We start from the raw sequence: 20,288 nt of genomic DNA, 5'->3' as shown, positions 1-20,288 counted from the left end.
GCCATACAAGCCCCTCCCCCTTTTTTCCCCCTCGACGTCACGTTCCTTTCCGTTCCAGGCGACGTTCTGCCCGTGCGCGCGCGTGAGAGTATAAGAGGAGCCCGCCGGTGCGGTTCGAGTCGTCGTTCGTACCACGCGGTCCTCCTCGTTCACTTCTCTCCCTATTTTATACTTGTTCATTCAATCTTTTTCATCCTAACCAGCAATCAAATCTACTTTTGTTGAACGAATTTCATATCGAAATTTGTTTTTGTTTTTCTTCTTCCTTTCACACGCACGCCCTCTGACATCCCAACAACAAAAGAAAAAATCGTTTACCTCAACTTATTGGTGGAGTAACGTCGAAGGATTCCTTTTCGGTACGTGTCTTTTCATTTGTGACATTCAATTATATTTTCTTCGGGTTGACAGTATAAGCAGTCGTGGGTTGACTTGTGTCTCTGCAGCACGTTACACGTAAATGTGTTCTCGTCCACGAGCGCACACTGCACGCATACGAGGGTCGATTCTATTGATCGCTACCGCTGGCGACGACCACGCCTCGCTTGTGCTTATATCCCTTTTTCTTCCCCCCTCCTGAAAATGTGAAAAACAGAAGACAAGTTTGAATGTCATTCATTTTCTTAGAAAACAAAAAAACTGAAGTCGCCTACTATTGCAGTGAGAAGCGTGAATCATGTAGCGCGTAAAAGACTGAGCTTTAGATGCGTTATCACGTGACAAGCATCCAAGAAGTACGTTCTAGCAGTAGTAGTGGTAAGACACGTAACTTGTGGCCATGGTTAAAATAGCCGGCATTCGGAACTTTCTTGGCCGGCAACGTCTCGTGGAGTGAAACTAGACCGTTGGCGGCTGTCCAAAAAACTTATTTTTTTCTTCTTCTTTTCTACTTCTGTTAGAGAGAAACAAAGTGCGTGAGCGATAGGAGAGAGAAAAAAAAAGAATTTCGTTTTAGGAATAAAATAATTGGGAGAAAAAAAAAAACTAGTCGCCAAAAATCAAGAAATCGCAGACGAATCAGAAATCCTGTTTTTGTGGGTGGGTACATGAGAGCAGTGGACCGTTTTTGAACACATATTTTTTTATCAATCGTCTTGTTTTACCTACTAATCTTAATCGATGCACACACTCCATGAACTCTCCAAGTATCTCGTATTTCAGACATTTTCTCTTTTCGGGAAAAAGCCACAGGCACCAGCAGCAGACCTTGGCGCCTGTGTGTGTGTGTGTTTATTCAGCTGCATATTTTGAAATTTTTTTTTTTTGTTTGGTGAGTGAAATTGTATATATTTTCTGTAGAATATTTAGGGATTTATTCATCTTTCACGTTCGTCGAACCTGCGCAAAAGTGAAAATAAGAGGGACTTGTCAGCCGAAACCGCATTGAGGTTATCTTTGACGCATTTAAAAAAAAAAATGGAAAGGAAAAGAATTTTTATCGATACTTATTCTGACGTCAGTTGTAGTAGTAGTAGTAGTAGTTTTTACCTCGTGCTCTCGCTGAACCGGATACTAATTATAGATTTTCTGTAACGTCGTCTGCTAACGTTGGGCTTGGTTTCCCTGCTCATTACCGCATTTCTCTTGTTGCTTTCATTCTTGTTTTTTTCTCGAAACATTCCCATAAAGAATATTCAGGTCACGATGAAACCTAGTAAACAACGAGAGCTAGTACCGTTATCACTTTCAATCAAGTTCTATACTATATATGGATACTTGACACCCGGCCGTCAGACGAAGGTTACGTGACACTTCCGCGCGACCAAGACGGCCATATTAGTCCCATGTCCTGTCGTCCTGAAAACGTTTTCCTTCCCTTTACACTCCTCCTTGTTTTACGAAGAGTGATTTGCTCTGCTGAGATAGCTTCGATTACTAAGTCATATTATTGCGAAACAATACAAACAGAAACGTACCATAAAAATACCGAAGGACGAATGTTTTGAGAGTAGTTTTCTTGCGTTCTCCGCGTTCCGGACGTACGAAATGTTTTCCCTGGAATTAAAAGCAAAATGAATTAATTTTTTTCAAACGTTTGCTGTTATTATTAGTTTTTTTTTCACATTCGCCCATCAGACAGGGGCGTTTATTTCCCTCCTTTCCCTCGGGTGTTTTTTTTCCTTTTTCCTCTTACCAAATGTGTAATTAAAGAATAAGAGGGAGGAACACAACCAAAACTGGTCAAGGACAATGGCCGACTGCTGTCGCTATCCAAACATTTGCCCGAGAAAATCGCTGTCATGCTGCTATCTTATAAAATTAATAATCATTAAGACAGATGAAAATATTTCATGAATTTTTCACCGTGTCTTGTTCCACGTACACCAAGAATTCTGAAAGACGTGTCGACATTTAGCTGCAAAACTGGCTCCGCGATATAACAGACTAGTTGGACTGTTATTCGGCGTAGACGCTACCCCACTAGGGTTTTTATTTGATTTGTTTATGGGTGAAACCATAAATGGCAGTTCCAGTACAATGATACATCAATTCCGACAACTGGGAAAAAAAAAGAAAACTAAATAACCGTAAAATACAACCGAAAGATTCTAATGTTTTCAAACAAAAAAGATCGATAACTATAAATTACCAAGCATACGAAATATGGGAAGAAGGAACCAGTTTCCGACCTTGGATGTCGGCCATAATTGCATTCTTTTGCGCATTATAAGGTGATGCGACCCAGAGGGGGATTTGTGCCTTCCCTCTTCGTTCTTTCCGTCTACTTAATGACATGAAAGAAAAACAACAAACCTTGACATTCTTACAGCACAAACAAAAGGTGTCGCTGTTTGACGAGAGACCCTTGTGTATTCCTAGTTGTGAAGATAGCATCTGTCTGTCCATACATTCGTAAGTTAGGTTGGCCTTCCTTCTAGTAAACAGTCAAGGAGAAAAAGTTTGTTTAGTATCTTCGGAAGGACACGCAAGTAAATTATACGTGGCTATTTTCTCAAGCGTAACATAATTTGTTTTGCGTACCTTTCGTTCTGTATGAGGAAAAAAGAGTTTCCTGTCTTCATCGTGGCGGAAAATGGAATCGGAACCATTTTCCTCTTACAAAATGACAGCCTGAAACGAAATTCATTTATTATTAAAGGCTTTTTTTTCAGTCGAGACAAACGAGATGGGTTCGTTTCGCTTGAATCACTCTTGATTATTCCCACAGTGTGTATTGCGGACGATTCTTAGATTCCAATAGGACGACATCATTTAGACTAGTTGAGGACGTGTGGTGTATGATATTACAACCGACTAAATCCAGTTTTCCTTTTTGTCTTCCTCCAACAGGAACGGATCCTATTACCTAACCGTAATAAGAAGAAACCAAAGGACAATTAGGCAAAAATCGAAACCCACCTATTGGACTCCTTTTTTTTTTCTCTTCTGGATTGTTTTTGCTGAACCTTGCTGAATTGCATTCGAGCCATCCGAGACGAAGTTCAACTCCTCCGAGACGTGGGGTGTGTTTCTACAAAAAGGGAGGGGGAGGGTTTCTTATCGCAGACGAAGATATAAAGAAGGCACACATAACATCCTGCCGTGGAGCCGCTTACCAAAACCACCGTTGTTCTGAACCCGCCATGGGTTTGCTGAACTGGCCATTGAACCCAGTTGAACCGCGAGTCCAACCGTCGAGCGATACCCTGCTCTGCAGTCGTGCTTCTTCTTTCTTGACATCGTCTACCTCCTCGTTAACCTGCAGCCTCCAATCGCAGCAGCTCACATCTTCTTCCGTAGCCCTCATTTCACCTACCACCACGACGTCGTAGTCAATCGCGCCATCTGTTGACACTCGAGTCGGCAGTTTTTTCGGTTTCTTTTCTGTACTTTGTTGTGTCGGAACAAACCGAAGTAGTTTTTTTTCTTCCCCGAACCAGCTCCCCTTTTTTCGCAATTGAAACAAGAGACATTTGTTTAGTACAAGGAGGAGCTCTAAACAACAGATAAGCAGATAAATAGAAGAAAAAAAGTCGTTCTTAACCAGCAGATCCCGCTAAAACCAGATCCTAGGTATCACTATTCCTACATTAGGGATAGAAACTCGTGAACTCGTTGTCCTCCCCATTTTTGCTCATCCTTCTTCAGTTGACATTTACGAAACACTCCTTGCAAACTCGACGAATATTACTTTTCAATTTGGACGAAAGAAGACACGCTGTGATAGTTGAAGAAATCATAGGAACAAGATTTCATTTGCCATCTTGTTTGAAAGAAAACTGTGATTGAAAAAAGAAAACTTGAAAAAGTAATTTAAACCTTTTCCTTAACCTCCATTCAAAAATGTCCTCCGTTACCGAAATGGTTACCGAGGCAGTAACCGAAGTGATATCCAGCATCGGAACTGGCGACATCGCCTACAACAGCGAACTCCTCTGGATCGTCATCCTCGGCTTTATTGTTTCATTTGTCTTGGCCTTTGGCGTCGGTGCTAATGATGTGGCCAACAGTTTTGGCACATCTGTCGGAGCCAAAGTCCTCACCATCCGTCAGGCTTGTATTCTGGCCACCATCTTTGAAATTGCCGGAGCTGTTCTCATCGGTATGAAATACAACGTCCTTTTCGTCGTTGAAATTTTTAAAACTTTTGGTTTGTTTTGGCAGGTTACAAGGTCTCGGACACGATGCGTAAAGGCATCATCGACCCGAGCATCTACAACAATTCCAATTCGGAGCTGATGCTGGGCAACTTGGCCGCTCTCGGCGGCAGCGGCGTCTGGTTGATACTGGCCACTTTCCTCAAATTGCCCATTTCTGGAACGCACAGCATCGTCGGAGCCACTATCGGCTTCTCGTTGGTGGCCAAAGGCACTGAAGGCGTCCAGTGGTCCAAACTGGGACAGATTGTTGCCTCGTGGTTCGTCTCGCCCGTCTTGTCTGGCCTCATGTCTTCCGCCCTCTTTTTGGCCATCCGTAAATTGATTCTTCGCAAACCGGCTCCACTTGAATATGGCCTCAGAGCTCTGCCCATCTTCTACGCATTAACGTTGGGCATCAACGTCTTCTCCATTGTGCTGGATGGGCCCAGTTTGTTGTACTTTGACCGCATCCCTTGGTGGGGAACCATTATCCTCAGCTGCCTTATCGGTTTACTGGCCGGAATGGCTGTCCAGTTGGTAATGGTGCCAAGGTTACGTCGCTCCATCACGGAAGGCCATCGCAATGACGAAGCCACAAGGGCTAAATTTGCTTTCGGCGGAGACAGCGGTCCTGGATCGGCAGCTTCTTCGGCCAACATCACGCCCGAAGAGTCACGCAATGTTTCGATGGATAATATCCCATACAATGGCGTTCACTCGGAATTGGACCCGGCCAACACGCTCCATTCCCGGCAGGGTGGCAAGCAACGTAAACCGACGGAAGCACGTCACAAGCCGATGCGATTCGGATTCCGCAAATCGCAGCCGAAAACCATTTCACTGGCTGGAGAAGAGAGTCCGTTCATCGCCGAGACGCGGTTAGACAACCAGGGCAACAAGGGCCAGCCCAACAGCGAACAACCTACGCCAATTCACGGTCTGTCACCTTGCAGCAGCGCCGTTCCGCTCATTAATGCTGGAGGAGTACCGCACGCTACTATTGTGAAGAAGACTATGGATGTTGAGAATCCGCCAACTGTCAACGTGGCTTCAACTCTGGCTTCAGCTTCCGTTGACGATCCTCCAGAGGTTGTCCGACTCTTTTCATTCCTTCAGATCATGACGGCCTCGTTCGGCGCATTTGCTCACGGTGGAAACGACGTCAGCAATGCCATCGGACCGCTGGTGGCCATTTGGCTCATCTACACCGAAGGCAACGTTGAACAAAGGTCTGAAACGCCACTCCACATTCTCTTCTTCGGAGGCATCGGCATCACCATCGGCCTGTGGGTTTGGGGACGACGAGTCATCAAAACGGTTGGAGAAGATTTGACCAAGTTGACGTCGTCGAGTGGTTTCACCATCGAAATTGGCGCTGCCTTTACCGTCCTCGTGGCCAGCAAAATCGGTGTTCCCATCAGCACGACTCACTGCAAAGTCGGATCGGTCGTTTTCGTCGGCTGGGCGCAGACTTCGCGCGGTGGCGTCGATTGGGCCCTCTTCCGCAACATCATCTTTGCCTGGGCCGTGACAGTACCCATTGCCGGTGGTTTGAGCGCAGCCATCATGTATATCTTCCAAGTCTGTAATCTCTTCTGATGATACGTGCTCGACTATGTGTTAAGTCGGTGCCTATATAGTTGTAAGAAAGAAATTGAGGGCTAGTGCATTTTTGTGGCTCTTTTCTTTTTAATATACAGTTTTTTTTTGTTTAAAAATAGAAGACATTCGGGCTGTTTTGTAAATAACGACCTGATTATCTTCCAAGATTGGAACCATCTGTTATGTTATGGCACTCTCATCCCATTTTCTCCTTTTCTTAGTTTCTTCAGTGAATTAGCCTCACTTTTCACCCTGATGTTTGGTTCAGTCTGAAATACGAAAAATAGCAAAACACCAGAAAAAAATTAGAGTTAAACTTGTTTGCAGTACTCTTATCATATAGTTCACCATTTAATGTTTTTCGCGTCTCCGTTTAATTTTCTATACTAAATATTTCTCTGCTATATATTCCACAATGTGCCCTGGTTTTGGTTAAACAGCTGTGGCAACCAAATGTAGCCTACAAGTTGAAAGTGCTCATATATTAAGTAGCGATACCTACCATATTCTCAACAATATTCTCTTCATCTATATTGTGTTACCCCACAGTTTGTTCCAATCATTTTCTCCAAAAAATTCAGCTATGTATGTTCACTTGGCCTCACCATCATTCATTGCTGCTACTCTTGCTGCATCCTAAGTAAAAACAAATATTTCTTTAAATATTATTATTTTTTTTTCTTTGGTTCAATGTAAATTGTCCCGTTGATTTTCTCCTAGAAAACCTTTGAAATACTTATAATACTGTTGCAGTCGCAATCCCTCCACTCCTCAAAACATTAAATGATGAACTTATCTTGCTTATTATCTTAATATTTTTTTTATTGTTATCCTTTGCAGACAGTGCCATCAATTTTTCATCGCAAGCATTGTATCAGTGCTCTTTCGCCTACTGTATTAGGGCTCACCAAACAAACAATACACACAAGGCAATTTGAAGCTTTTGCTCTTCACCTTATCCAGCCATTCTGTCTGTTTGTGTGTGCTTGTTTGATTTCACTCCCATTTAATCACTTTTTTTATTAGTGAATGAAAAATACATACTGAAGGCACTAGCACGAATTCAAATCACAAATATTAAAAACAGCAATTGAAAGGGGTCGAGAACATTTTACCTTAACGAATCCGCCAGATAATCCTGTGTGCTTTTGTGATTAGAAGTGTACTTTAAGAGACAATATTAATTATCAAGGATAAATTGCGTTTTAATCAAAACGTGGGTCGTTCTGACGACTTCTAATTAGTTTTTGTTTTGGCGCCAGGACACTAATGGCTGTCCTACGTGAGATGTTGAGAGCGCTGCAAAACACAAAAATCAAGGTTCGGCAACTAACGAAACTTGGAAATTGGAACTCATGCGAAGAAAACTGGGTGAACAAACCTCAAAAACTTGTTCAGAAATGACCGCATGGCAACGCCGTAAAATTGTACACAAATTTAAGCATTTGGGTGCACCTTATAAACACTGTTGACGTTTAGTATTGAATGGTCGTTGGATTCCAGTTTTTCGCGTTGATTTCGGTTTAGTTGAATTAAAAGAAACACGACATTAAAAATGAATCAAGGTCAAGGTAAAAAAGTTGTTTGAAGCTTGAAATGTTCAATTGAATGTTTTATTAAATTTGTTTTGACTAGAAATGTGCCCAAAATGATATTATTCATCTCCATATAGTTTCGGTGTTTCGTAATCTTCTTCAGACTTTGTTCATTTTAGGCAACGTGCACTTTAACGTGCCAAATAACTTTTCACCTGCCCATATGTCACAACAATCACAGCAAGGTGGCATGATGCATTTGCCACAGCACTCACCTATGGGCCAACAACAGCAAAACATACCCCAGCAAATGATGCAGCAGTCTCAGCCACAGTTAATGCAACAACAACTCACAGCGCAACAGCAGCAACTGCAGCAGCAACAACAAGGTAGAACCACATGTTACATTGATTATATACATTAATGAAATTTTCCCCATTATAATGTTTGTAGGTCAGGATATGTTGTTACCACAATCTCAAATGATGCAACAATCTCAGCCTCAGTTAATGCAACAACAACTGATGGCACAGCAGCAGCAATTACAACAGCAGCAGCTACAACAGCAACAGCAACAAGGCTTCCAACACTCCCCTGCTCCCCAGATGCAACAACAACGTTATTTACAACAGCATCAGCAGCAACAAGGAAATATTTTTCAACATCCCCAACAGCACTCACCTGCCCCTCAGCAGGGAAATGCATCATCTGTGATGCAACAGCAGCCATTTCTTCAGCAACAACAACAGCATCCACAAATGCATCAGCAACAACAACAACAACTACAACAGCCCCAGCAACATCCACAGCAACAGCCTCAGCAGCAACCTCAGCAACAGCCCCAGCAACAACCCCAAAAAGATTTTAATCCTGCTTCTCTTTGCCGAATAGGTGAGATTGTTTTTGCTGTCTTCCCGTTGAATTTTCAAGTAATAATGCAGCTATTATTTGGGAAAAGGCCAGGAAACAGTGCAAGAACTTGTATCCAGAGTACAAGAATGCCTTCAACACCTTAAGAATCTTCAACCTCCTAATGGGTCAGCACAGAGCACATCATTGGCAGTTGACAAGAAAAACAAGCTAGATGACCAACTAAAGATGGTCAAAGTATTGTTCAAACGGCTCAGAATAATCTATAACAAATGCAACGAAAACAGTCAAGAACTGGACGCATTTCCGTTGGATACGATGATCCCCACCCAAAGCAACTTGGTCGATTGGAAGTACGCAGATAGAACAAAATCGGAGCAATATCTGGCAGCTGTCGAGGAAAAAAAAGAACTCTACGAACAAATTGCTGTAAAAAATCGCCACCTTCAAGGTATTTTAAGTATTTGACAGGTTTGTTTGAAATGCATTTTAAACGTTTGTTTTTGTTTGCAGATATCATGGAATATATGAGAAGCATCATATGGGAAATTAATACTATGCTTATGATGAGACGTCCATAAAGATATGTGTAATTGTGGTACGAGCTTTTGGTGTGTAATAACGATAATAAATTTTCAGAAATGGAACATCAGCATACATGACACAAATAGAAAACGATGAGATTCGCATGATTGTTTTGACGTCGATGTGAACTCGACAAAATGTTGCTCCTTTTTTTTCAGGTCACACTGGCGTCTGATTCGATTAAGTAATAAGTCAGTAGCTGGCCTTTTCCTTTGACAAAGACCAAGCCGCGCTGCTCAAACTGGTAACCAAAGTGACGCAGGATGGTACTTGTTTCTTCCGTCACCTGCCAATAATTCCAATTAGCCCTTTTACAGAAGTATCCGAATCATTTAAATTACAGCTAATACATACCTGTATGCATCCGGCTTTACCGGTGCTTTCCATTCTAGAGGCCACGTTAACCGCATTTCCCCAAATGTCGTAATGCGGTTTGGTGGCACCGATGACTCCAGCAGTCGTTGGACCGTGGTTTATGCCTTCCAACGGCAGGAAAAAAACCGCATCAATTTTTTTAAAAGGTTTAAAAGCAAAATTATGTTCGTAAGTTATCTCACCCATTCGCAAAACGAAATGATTAAAACTCTGGTCATTAATATTTTGTAGCGTCCGTTGCATGGACAGGGCGAACTCTACGAGAAGTGCCAAATGTTTCCAACGTATCGAGATGTCCTCGTCCTCCTGCAAATGAAAACAGATTCGTAATGCATGACTCACGAAGATCTACAACGAATACGGAAAGCAATAGCGATTCCTATTACCTTTGGCTGCTGGGTGATATTCAGTCCGCTGGCGGCCATATATGTCGATCCGATCGTTTTGATCTTGGTCATGTCGGAGAATTGGCTCTGATCGAGGAGCTAGAATGCAATGAAATAAAAGATGGAATTTGAAATTCGAAAGGAATGTCACAAAAAGAAAATGGTCACGTGTTTTACCGCATCGAAATCCGAGATGACTTCGTTAAGGAAACGCAGACATTCTAGTCCTTGATTATTGACAGTTTCTTCTGAATAGAATTCTGGTATGGTATGACGTAAAAACGGGCGTTCAATAGAAAAAGAAACATAAAATCACTACTAGGCCTTGTCGTTGTGGAAGCCTTCCTTCATGCGCGCACGCAAAAAAAGGATTTAGACATCCACAGATCGATAGGAAATGTCGGCAGTTTATTTATTTATATATATATTTTTTACTGTTATGCTTACCGGAGAAATTCGGTATGGAAGCAAAGAGGACACCTACGCTCGTATAGCTCTGACTGTACAACTGCTCGTCTCGTTGATGGATGTCTTTGCGCAAGAAGTGCTGGGCAACGTGAGCCGGCAGTATATTGAACAGTAAAGCCTGCATGGGCATTGATTTCTTTAGACCAAGTGAATAAACATCGCATTGAAAACTTAACGGTCTAACGTTTGGAGCAGGACAGTAAAATAGAGGAAATAAATACCTGATTCCTTCGGCCCAAATCAGCTGCTCGCTCTCGTTGTTCCTCGATACCAGCCCAGTTGGTATAGAGACTGCGTGAAGTTGACTCCAGCTAAAAGTTCAAAGAGATATTCATTTCCGTAAAAACTATGGTATAAATACATAAAATGCGCTTGGCTAGCCATCGGACCCACCTGCCTGGCTAACGAGAAAAGAACCAAAGAGATGACCAGCAAAACACAGCTAGCAAGAATCAACTCTTGGGTATGTAGGCCGTCTCTTCATAGGAAAAGTTAGAATCGATTAAGCATCAGTGGAGCTCGCCAAGAAAAAACAAACAAACGAGGAACGGAAATGTAAATGCAGGTGCGTTTACCTGTGAAACCAGCAGGGAACGTCCAAGGTCGGTTGGTAATGAAGCCACGGCAGACAAATGTAAGTGGCTGATAGTAGCAGCAGGAATGTACCTTTGAAATAACTGGCCACATGAGGCACCATCGCTACGCTGATTAAGACGAGTGACGCTTCGCTAGGACAAGGGAACGTCCGGCTAAATCCCTGCGAACGCATATTTACAGTACGGAGTTAGGAAATCACGGTGATCATAAACACAGCGCACGTTTAAACAAACCCTACCTGCCCACTTAAATGAGCACCAACCAGCAACAGGATGCCTAGGACAACGAGCCAGCAACGAAGTCCCAACTTGCCATTAACGAGAGCGCTGAGCTTCTTCACTTGGCCGACAGAATCCTAGAAGTTAATTGAAGACATACAGTTATTGATCGACGTCGCTAAGTGCAATGTCCAGCTCATTAAACGCGTATTAGTTACACGTGAACCTACGCAGTTTTCCCAAGTGTCGGCTACACCGACAACTACGAGCAGAAGAAGTCCGGCAATGACTGGGAAAAATAGAACATACACGGGATTCCTGAAGAACGAGACATCACATGAAATACTTTTAACGTTCAATTATATTTTTAAAAATCAAATACCAAGGACTTGTGGCCAGAGCGAAAAAGGCCAGCCAAGTCAAGGCCAGCGGCAGAGCCAGAAGATTGTAGACGGCCGTAGCGTCACGATGCAGTCGGTATTTAGCTTCCCTCTCCGAATCGACGAATGTTTGCGTCATCAAATTCGTTGGGTTTGTATTACCAGTCGACGGCCCTCGAGTTATTCCTACCGATCTATATATACACACACATATCAAAGGCGGAAATCGAGACATAAATACCTCTTTTTTTCTACACTAATTCATCATGTTCCCGTTACGATGGCCATGCAGATATACAATACAGACATTTTTAGAAGGAAAAAAAGGCAGTGAGACGTGACTTATCCTACCAATCATCGATAAGGCAACAGCCACACGAAACAAATGTTTCGCTCTTTCTGGATACCTATCATCAGTCGGAGCGGAATGATTCAATTTACCCGACATGTTGTTGTTCATTCAAGCGGCTAGGACGTAGCAGACTACGATTTTCTCCGGCCACTTCTCCGACCACCAATAATGTCGTCTTGTCTACTTTGCTGCAACGCTTGAAACATCCACACCAACCGTCTACTGGGTCAGACGTTTGGCACACTGTGTTCACCGCAACGGCTTCTTGATCGAAGCCGCTGGGCAACACTTTTGTGATGGCTACAGTAGCGGCTTCTGTTTGTTCAATCACCATCTTTTTAGATTCGTCTTCCGTCTGATGACTGGTCTGAAAAAATTCCATAGAAAATCAAATATGTAAAACATGGCAATGGGCAAATGGCTGACAATTGTACCTGATTGCGGGCGCGTAGGATAAAATAGGTCTCAATTCCGGCTGTGCGTAGAACCTGTTCTCGCTTCTCGCCATGGGCCGCCTCTACTTCAAATTCATCTCCGAGGAAGCTCAACGTCCGGCTGGATACGTGAACACGACTGCATAAGAAGTGTGGCGCAATCAGCCGAAAAAAAAACAAAACAAACAAAATTAATAAGTCCACGATTTCACCATCAATACAAAAGAATCCAATTAAGTCAACAGCACGCGCAACTATTGGCCCAACAACTATTTTCGTAATAGCGTCTTAAATGAAAGCTTATCTCACTGAAATGAAGAAATGATTAATCTCCCTCAGATATTTTTTCTAATGGACAGATGAACCCGCCAATTCATCAAAGACGAGCCGTACGAACGGGCGAGTGGCGTCCTTTTCTAATTAAGATCCTCTCTGTGACTTCCAATGCAATCCAACGATTCCTTACATGTTTTTTCTCATCCCCGTGTGGGTGGTAGTATAGACTTCAATTCTAATACGGCACTTATTCATCAGGAAAGTCGAATGATCGTCGAGCAACTATTGCAAATGGCGTCCTCTTTTTTTTTTTTTTTTTTCAGAGTCACAATCTAAAAATAGACCATAAGACTATATCGGAGATGAGAAAAGAGACTTGATATAGGAAACCCCACACGGATGTCTATAAATCAAGAGCCCATCCAGCCACTGCGACATCAGCGAGGCGGGGAATAGAAAAATAAAAACGAGGGCAGGAAGTGAAGCATTCTCTGGGATTCCTATTTCTCGTTTGCGCGTGAATCTCCGCCGTGCTTATTTCCTTTTATAACACGTTCCATATTCTCTTTTTCCTGCAGCCTCACTGTTGCTGCTAGGCCGAAACAGGAAGATTTTTTACTTCCATCTTCTATTTTGATTGATGGATATAGAGGGGAGGGGTCGATAGACATAACTCTAACAACAAACTAACTCACCCTGGCTGCCCGCTGCTCTCCATCTTGTTGGCTAGCTCCACATCCTGGCTGTAGACGTCAAACTGCCATTGCCGCTGACCCAGGACGCCAGCCAGGACAGCTCCTGTGTGGATTCCCACTCGCATGTCTACGGGAGAACTCGTCGACTCCCGAACGCATCTGTCAACAGACAAAAAAGCAACGTCAATCAGATAACTAATGTATAATTTAGGACAGCTTTTAAGGATAAAATCTGATGCAAAATTAAATATAGGGCATTTCCAGTAAGAAAGAAAAATTCAATCCCATTTGAAATTCCCGGGTAAACGTTGCTACTTCGCTTTAAAATATTCAGCAAACATTTCGGTCACAGTCTGCCACAATTACATCGCTTTATTCGCTGAATAAATAAAGATATGGAATGGAGCTCTTATAAGAAAAAAAAAAGAAACCCGTTCATTGTTGTTGAATAATTCAAAAAAGCGCTCCGTGCCTCCGCCGAGATTGAACTGTAATGGCAAACGCTTCCCCCTTTCATCTCTGTTGTTTGGCCCCCCTCCCTTTTTTATTTGAGATATTTTCACTACATACATACATCTGATGCTTTATTTCCTGTTTTTCGGAATAGGCGCAACGTCCGGTCGTTCTTCAGCAACTAAAAATAGGGAGCATCTTTAAAGCGTCATGGACCATCTTGGAAATTGGGGGAAAAAAAAGGAACGCGAATTTCTTTTTCCTCCGCCGGCAATATTTGTTTTGCCCCATCTTAAAAAAAAAAAAAAAAACGGAAATAGATGCCTGCCATCAGCGTGAATAACACGCGCACCACGAGCAATCGTAGCGTACGGCGGAAATACATACAACGGAACGTAAAACAAATTTTTTTTTTTCTGTCCCGAGACGTCCATTTTGCCGAGCTCGTTTGATGAGCCAAGAGCACTCAGTGTTCTTGAGGCTGTCCAATAAAAGCAATGGCCGATATAGCTAGCTCGTCGTAAGTACGTCTATCGCTGCTCGCGTCGTGCCATTGCAAACAAGGCCCTTCTCGCTGTAGAAGCAATCGTAGAAACCAAGTTTCGACAAATTGTCCCGCAGCACCTCAATGAGAAGTTGGCCCTTTCTCGTTAAAACTTTTCAAGATGATGAAAGGGGAACAAACAGCTTAGGATGCGGCCGGTTAATTAAAAAACACAACACGAGAAACGTAGAGTTTGTCGGCTGTTTTTTCTTCGTTCCCTATCGGGCATAACGGCAACAGCTAGCGGAGGGGGGGGGGGATCAATATTATTGTTGCCGAAATGCAGCAGAACGAGCGGCTGACTCCATCATCGCAAATAGACTTTGCTACAATAACACAAATCTATTTTTGTGACGGAAAAAGTGAACATAAATTTGATGGAAGGGAACCCATTTCTTCCCGTACAAAATTCGCTTCACACGGATGTCTCGCGCTGTAGCGAAGGGGGGAGAAAAAGAAGAAAGTCATAATAAAAAAATTAAAGCCCATTGTGTTTTTCTTTTTATGGCGCCATTATAATGGTGCGCCAAAGTGTGTGCGGGTGGAGGAGGTAGTGTAGACGTATGCATGCAGTCAACCGTCTCTCGAGAGAGATCGATAAACTTGTCGTGGATTGATTCCGTGGAACATTCGTCATTCTACTTACTTGATGGCATCGATCATGGCCAAGCCCATGTAAACGCAGAGGACAGCGTGATCAGGTCGTTCGACTGGCGCTCCACAGATGCAATAATAGCAGTCGCCAAGAATCTTGATTCTCATTTGATGATATCTCTATCAAAACAAATCAATGAAGAAAAAAAAAAGTCATTCAAGAAATAACTAACGACATTGATCTATAACTATCGATCAATAAACTTATCAATGTGTGCTGTACATACCTGCGAAAGACGATCAAAACGGGCAAACAGCTCGTTGAGGATGTGGACCAATTCCGATGCCGGGTAAGTCGACGAAATGGCAGTAAAACCAACAATGTCTGCAAATAGAATGCTGTACACGAAAAGTATTGAAAAAAGAAATTAAATAACAAAAAAAAAAGCACACGAAAATCGATAAGAACGAAATAGAAAATAAAATGCCGAGTGTGTGTTCAACGTGATAAGACCCGCGTAATTTTTCGGCTGGGGAATAGGAGAATCGAAACGTGGGAGCGGGCGGGTGTCCGGTATTTCACCGTCAATTCACGCCTAGCAAACCGGCTAACACCAACCAACGCTGTGGTGCATTATTTTTGTGATCGGGCAAGCTCAGTTTTCCACATTGTGCGTTCGCGTGTTACTAGTCTGATGGTCGAATTCTATTGATAGATTCCGGCATTTTATTCTCCACTCCTCGTAGCCTAAAACTCCCCCCTTCTAGCATGTCGTAGCCTGAACTACGTGCAGCTTTGGAGGGCCAGAAAAATCTGTGGTAGAGTTGTACAAATCTGAATGTAAATAAACGGTCATGTTGCGGTTACGTGGGATACTTTCTTCATCGTCAGTGGCGTTCAACAAAAACTGAAACTCTATTCCATAGAAAATATGGGCCCGGTCGAGCAAATGTTGCCTGGTTTCATCCTCATCGGCAACTAGGCGACAGCAGAAACCTTGACGCCGTGAAATCAAATATATACGTCATTTTCGTAATAACGCCGTCCCTTAATTAGTACAGGAAATATATTAGAAAACAAAAGTGGCTGCTCTAAAGGTAACACTTAATAGATATCGAGTTTGATCTTGGTTACGTATTTCATACCTTTTACATGTCCCATTACATCCAATAAGTAGTATGTACACGACCGATATCACTGTGATGAAACCCAGTAGGAGGAACAAAAGTTGGGTCCAAACTTTTTCCAGTCTAAACTTTGATATAAATCGGGACCTTTCAGACTCTGAGTATTGTTTTGTTTTTTCCCTGCATCTTTGGTAGGCAATTGGACAAATAAAAAGAGTTTCTGTCGACAATCTTCATAACATCTACTTTCAAGAGCACTAGGCGAGCAAACACATTTCAATCGGCGTACAGTTGTCTGCTCGAGATTGCAGGGTTCTGAGATAAAGGACAACTTTCTCTTTCTTTTTCCTTGAATCCTCTTAGATGGAAGACAAACAGAGCTTAAAGAGTTTGTATTCGATAACGAAAGTACAAAAGATGTCTTCCGCGTGCCAAGGATGATAGGAAACGAAAAGAGAAGTGTTAAGAAATAGATCGATTGGGGTTCCAAAACGGCCATGGCGCCGCCACTATTTTCCACGTGTTTTGTGTCTCGCACCATTCTGGCAACGTTTCAAAATGCCAGTCTTACGAAAAGGAAAAACAAAAAATTATTTTTAAGCTTTTATTATTTTTTATTCTTGGCTTTTTTTCCCTCTCTTAATTAAAAAAAATTAGCTGAATGAGTTCTTCCTCTTAAAGACATTAATTCCGATGTATTTTTCATGTGAGACTACCGTCATTGGGCGGGAAAAAGCATTGATGAGCGTAGTCTGCTAGCATCGTTTTCTTTCAGTTGAACAGGAAATTGGAAACGAACAAAAGCCTCCCCCTTTTCCCTCTCCTTTTTTTCTTCTCTTTGTAAGTATAATATGTTTGTTACGTTATTTCTTTTGCAAAAACGTTTTGATAAAACTATTCCCTTGTTTCCATCGGATGCTCAATCGTATATATTTGTATTGTAACCAAAAAAAAAACACAGTCTGGCTTGATACTGTGCCTGAGGTTTGGGAAACGTTGGCTTATTGGGAAAGAAAAAAAGGAAGATGCAACTGCCATTTCCAATAGTGAAAGAAGGAAACTAACCTGACATTCTCGTGCCGGCTCATGTAGATCTTCTTGAATTGCCCGTCGTGAGCTGTGCCCAGATCCTGACGCATCTTGACGGCTACGTGCTCGGGCAGTACGGATAGCAGCAGTTGCTCCTTTTCGCCGAGATACAGGCAAAAAGAAAAAAACTTTACAGGTGAGTGACCATTTGTTATTATGCAGTTGGGAATGCAATTACCTGTTCCCTGGCTTGGTTCTCGATGGTCAGTCTCATTTCAAACGATTGGCGTGTGTCGAGGAAGGCCTTTCTCTGTCGGATGTCGGCCACCAGATAAGCCACCAATCCGAGGCTGATGGAACCCACGAGGAGGATAGTTTCTCCCATCAGCTGTCGTGAAAGAGCGAGGAAAGGTAAACAAACACGAGTCGTGAATACAAAACGAATAGATGCAACAACGAGATTATTGGCTCTCAGGTAAATTAGTGTCCCTGTCGAACACAACGATAGCCAATGTCCTTCAATCAGTTGAGCACAAAGTCTGTCCAAACACTCTTCCAGCTAGAATTCAAGTTTTCCACTTAAAACATTCCACTTTTTTCATGAAACATCGAGATCGTCTAGTGAAAATTGTCTTTAGGCAAATTGTTTCATCGTTTTTTTTTAAATTTCGAGGTAACAACTAATTGTCAGAATCCGTTGCTGGGTATTGTTCAGGTCCCTTTTTTTTTTTTTGTAGATCCGCCTACTGGGCAAAGAGCTGCAGGATATAAAGGAAACGAAAAAGCTCAGGGAGGGATCGAGCATGGATAACAATCTCCAAGGTTCCTTTTCAATCAGCCCAATCAAGTCCTCCTCTTACCCTCCCTTTTTCTGTGTCCTTTCCGTGGTGCCCACATCACTGTGCTAGAGGGTTATTTCTACTAAACTTCATTATACGACCGCGGGAGCCTTTTTTTTTTTGCGGGAGAAAATGAAATCGACCAACTTTTTACAAAAGTTTTGAACTCTCGGGCGTTACATCAGTGTTTCCCCTTACTTTTATATTATACGCCTTTCTTCTTTTTTAGCCAATGTCTTCGTCGTAGATGCCTGAGCACAAAAAAAAATCAGCCAAGAGAAATGGGTGTTCCCCTTCTATTGAATCAAGACGACAATAGTTGACTCTCTCACGCTATAACGCACGACAACTGGCGGCAGTTTTTAATAGCTCATTTTTCATTGTCGATTCGAGTTCGTTTCTCTCGTTTAGTTTGTCTACACGTTCAGCTGTCAAATTCTAGACGGGCATACACAAAAAAAGGGGGGCTGAGAATCTGGTCACGGCCGAATCGTTTCGTGATTTCTAAATTGTGAGATTTAAAAAAAAAATTTATCTTTAATGGAAATTTTAAAGCTAAAAAAAAAAAAAATCTTTCATTCCTCAAGTGTTTGGGATATTTGTGGATCCCGAGAAAACGGCGGATGACGTGATCGGTACTCATTTGGCGAGCTATGGGTGTAGGAAAGGAGCCGAACACGTTGGTCGTTTGCCAACGCGAAAATAATGGACGAAAGTGGAAATGGGTAGAAAGTTGTTGTGATTGTATAAGACGATCAAGTTAAAAGAACAACCTGTTGATGAAGAGTAGGGCGGTGGTGTCCAGCATGATCCCATGACGTGAAGGCCGACACGGCGAGAAAGAGGAGGCTGACAATGGACGTGAGGAAGAGACAAACACGTAGCCGAAGTGGCAGAGTGACACACGTCAAGAAGTTGATTAAAAGGAGCCAGGTGAGAGCTCTTGTGCCTTGGTCGGACGAGGGCACGACGGCCAGCAGACCTAGAATCAACACGTTGGCCAAGAGCCAAGCAGTGTAGGTGAGACGGCCGATGGAGGTCACGATTGCAGCAGCGGCCTGTTGATGGGCACCTTCAACGCCTTGCTCAACGGCCGAGTTCTTTTTCTTTCGCCCACGGATGTAGAAGCCGAGCGAGGCTTGGGCCACGGCCACTACACTGGACACACCGGCACCGACGAGCACGCGCGACTGCAGCTCCTGCTCCGGCTGTTTCAACGAGAAACTGATGGCCGAGTGGACGGCCACTAGACAGCCGGTCAAGAAGAAACAATCGAGATCGGACTCTCTGGAACGTTGGCAATATTTCTGATAGAGCTCTTCCAAGGCGAGATCATCGAATGCCCTGTGGATCACTTTGGTCCCGATGGTCCACGACGCAGTGGCCTGGCCTGTTTCATCATTTCCGTCGGCCACTGTTTCCAACGCTAATGACGTTGACCTGCATTCATCGTGACTACTATGACCGCTGCTCGCCTTGTTTACAGGCATGTTGATGGACGACGACATGATGGCACTAGCGATCCATCGTTACACAACGAAACACTCACGACGAACTTTGATTGCGATAGATGGAATTCGGTCTTAGCAAGAGGAGCGCCCGTCTCTCTGGCACGACGTGATCGGCCAGAGAAAGTCCGCCGACTGAACGTGACTGCCAACGAACCGGCAGCTTAGACTTGGGCTTCCCACCAACACTTTACAAGCCTCCCTTTTTTTCTCCTACACCGCCCCACACACTCCCCCTCTCCTCTTCTCATAGATTGTATAGTGTGTGTGTGTGTGTGTGTGTTTGTGCCAGCGTGACTCCCAGCGCGGGTCTGTCTGTGGGCAGCTGAAAACAAGGGCTGGGCATAAGCGGCAACAGGAATGCCCTTTTCTTTTTCTTTTTTTGTTTCTATTATTTTCTTGTGCCAGCGTCCATCTTCAATCCGCATGCGCCATATTTGACATGTTATGTGAGCGAGTGGCAAAAAGTCCTATGGAGATACAGTTTCTAAGAAATAAGAACTGGACATTAAGAAGGGGGTTCTTGTTGAATAAGCGTAACAGTTGCCAAAATGACGTGATATCCTCCCATAATGCTAATCGTTTCTCTTTATTATTTAGGTTGGAGTAACGAACTATTGACAACAATTGGCCGCAAAGACCGTTTCAAAAAATCAGGTGACTCATTTTTCCCTTTAAACGAATTGTGATATTATGCATTAAAAGTAAATGCGGTTAAACGGCCATAATTATTCAACGTGCGTGAGGCTCAAATTTGAGAGTCGGCCAAGGCGTTGTCTGTCCGTCCGATGTTTTGTTCCCGATAAAAGACAGTTGCCAACATATTTAGCAGCTAAGAAT

At 43.1% G+C, this 20,288-nt stretch overlaps 3 protein-coding genes and 2 long non-coding RNA genes across 8 annotated transcripts; 2 read left to right on the top strand and 3 right to left on the bottom strand.

Annotated features, from left to right (window-relative positions):
- Positions 1–123: 123 nt before the first annotated feature.
- Positions 124–7,138, top strand: LOC130701115 (sodium-dependent phosphate transporter 1-A-like). The gene is made up of 3 exons (XM_057523073.2): positions 124–359; positions 3,292–4,543; positions 4,606–7,138. Exons 2-3 carry the CDS (start codon positions 4,285–4,287, stop codon positions 6,177–6,179), a joined length of 1,833 nt encoding a protein of 610 aa, XP_057379056.1. The 5' UTR covers positions 124–359; positions 3,292–4,284; the 3' UTR covers positions 6,180–7,138.
- LOC130701184 (uncharacterized) lies at positions 323–3,295 on the bottom strand. 3 transcript variants are annotated; one of them, XR_009421977.1, is made up of 9 exons: positions 2,983–3,295; positions 2,591–2,875; positions 2,135–2,518; positions 1,917–1,995; positions 1,717–1,854; positions 1,489–1,651; positions 1,104–1,338; positions 654–892; positions 323–576 (listed from the first exon to the last, which is right to left on the bottom strand). It is a non-coding gene; the product is annotated as an uncharacterized LOC130701184 (long non-coding RNA). The 3 variants fall into 3 exon arrangements; XR_009003951.2 differs by having other exon boundaries at positions 2,135–2,499; XR_009421976.1 differs by having other exon boundaries at positions 324–576; positions 2,135–2,499; positions 2,565–2,875.
- Positions 7,139–7,613: 475 nt separating the features above from the next.
- LOC130701134 (mediator of RNA polymerase II transcription subunit 30-like) lies at positions 7,614–9,234 on the top strand. Its single transcript, XM_057523103.1, is given in 5 exon segments — positions 7,614–7,753; positions 7,897–8,105; positions 8,107–8,608; positions 8,676–9,038; positions 9,101–9,234. Coding segments are annotated over 5 exon segments (1,158 nt in total). The 5' UTR covers positions 7,614–7,737; the 3' UTR covers positions 9,169–9,234.
- LOC130701176 (adenylate cyclase type 3-like) lies at positions 9,187–19,576 on the bottom strand. Of its 2 annotated transcripts, none has more exons than XM_059497416.1 (20): positions 18,714–19,576; positions 17,340–17,489; positions 17,138–17,256; positions 15,232–15,343; positions 14,997–15,124; positions 13,354–13,512; positions 12,383–12,521; positions 12,038–12,315; positions 11,599–11,790; positions 11,435–11,534; positions 11,237–11,353; positions 10,977–11,158; positions 10,795–10,879; positions 10,623–10,712; positions 10,381–10,519; positions 10,111–10,193; positions 9,934–10,032; positions 9,730–9,853; positions 9,527–9,651; positions 9,187–9,458 (listed from the first exon to the last, which is right to left on the bottom strand). In XM_059497416.1, the coding sequence occupies exons 1-20, from the start codon at positions 19,446–19,448 to the stop codon at positions 9,327–9,329; spliced, it is 3,288 nt and encodes a 1,095-aa protein (XP_059353399.1). In that variant the 5' UTR covers positions 19,449–19,576; the 3' UTR covers positions 9,187–9,326. The 2 variants fall into 2 exon arrangements, with proteins under 2 accessions (XP_059353399.1, XP_057379138.1); XM_057523155.2 differs by having other exon boundaries at positions 11,447–11,534; positions 18,714–19,575.
- Positions 15,350–16,633, bottom strand: LOC130701198 (uncharacterized). Its single transcript, XR_009003969.2, has 3 exons — positions 16,091–16,633; positions 15,813–15,992; positions 15,350–15,738 (listed from the first exon to the last, which is right to left on the bottom strand). It is a non-coding gene; the product is annotated as an uncharacterized LOC130701198 (long non-coding RNA).
- Positions 19,577–20,288: the final 712 nt, after the last annotated feature.

Source organism: Daphnia carinata, chromosome 10 (assembly GCF_022539665.2).
Source record: "Daphnia carinata strain CSIRO-1 chromosome 10, CSIRO_AGI_Dcar_HiC_V3, whole genome shotgun sequence".
Classification (NCBI taxonomy): Eukaryota; Metazoa; Arthropoda; class Branchiopoda; order Diplostraca; family Daphniidae; genus Daphnia; species Daphnia carinata.
The sequence above is the reverse complement of the archived record's forward strand: the minus strand, read 5'-3'. Positions and strand labels throughout refer to the sequence as shown.

Bases quoted from the DNA above. Each gene is read 5' to 3' on its own strand.
- LOC130701115 (XM_057523073.2), top strand. From the start codon at position 4,285: ATGTCCTCCGTTACCGAAATGGTTACCGAGGCAGTAACCGAAGTGATA. The intron at 4,544-4,605 runs GTATGAAATACA...TTGTTTTGGCAG, and splicing joins TGCCGGAGCTGTTCTCATCG to GTTACAAGGTCTCGGACACG.
- LOC130701176 (XM_059497416.1), bottom strand. From the start codon at position 19,448: ATGTCGTCGTCCATCAACATGCCTGTAAACAAGGCGAGCAGCGGTCAT. The intron at 15,125-15,231 runs GTATGTACAGCA...TTGTTTTGATAG, and splicing joins GTTTTGATCGTCTTTCGCAG to AGATATCATCAAATGAGAAT. The intron at 11,159-11,236 runs GTAGGGTTTGTT...ATGCGTTCGCAG, and splicing joins GTGCTCATTTAAGTGGGCAG to GGATTTAGCCGGACGTTCCC.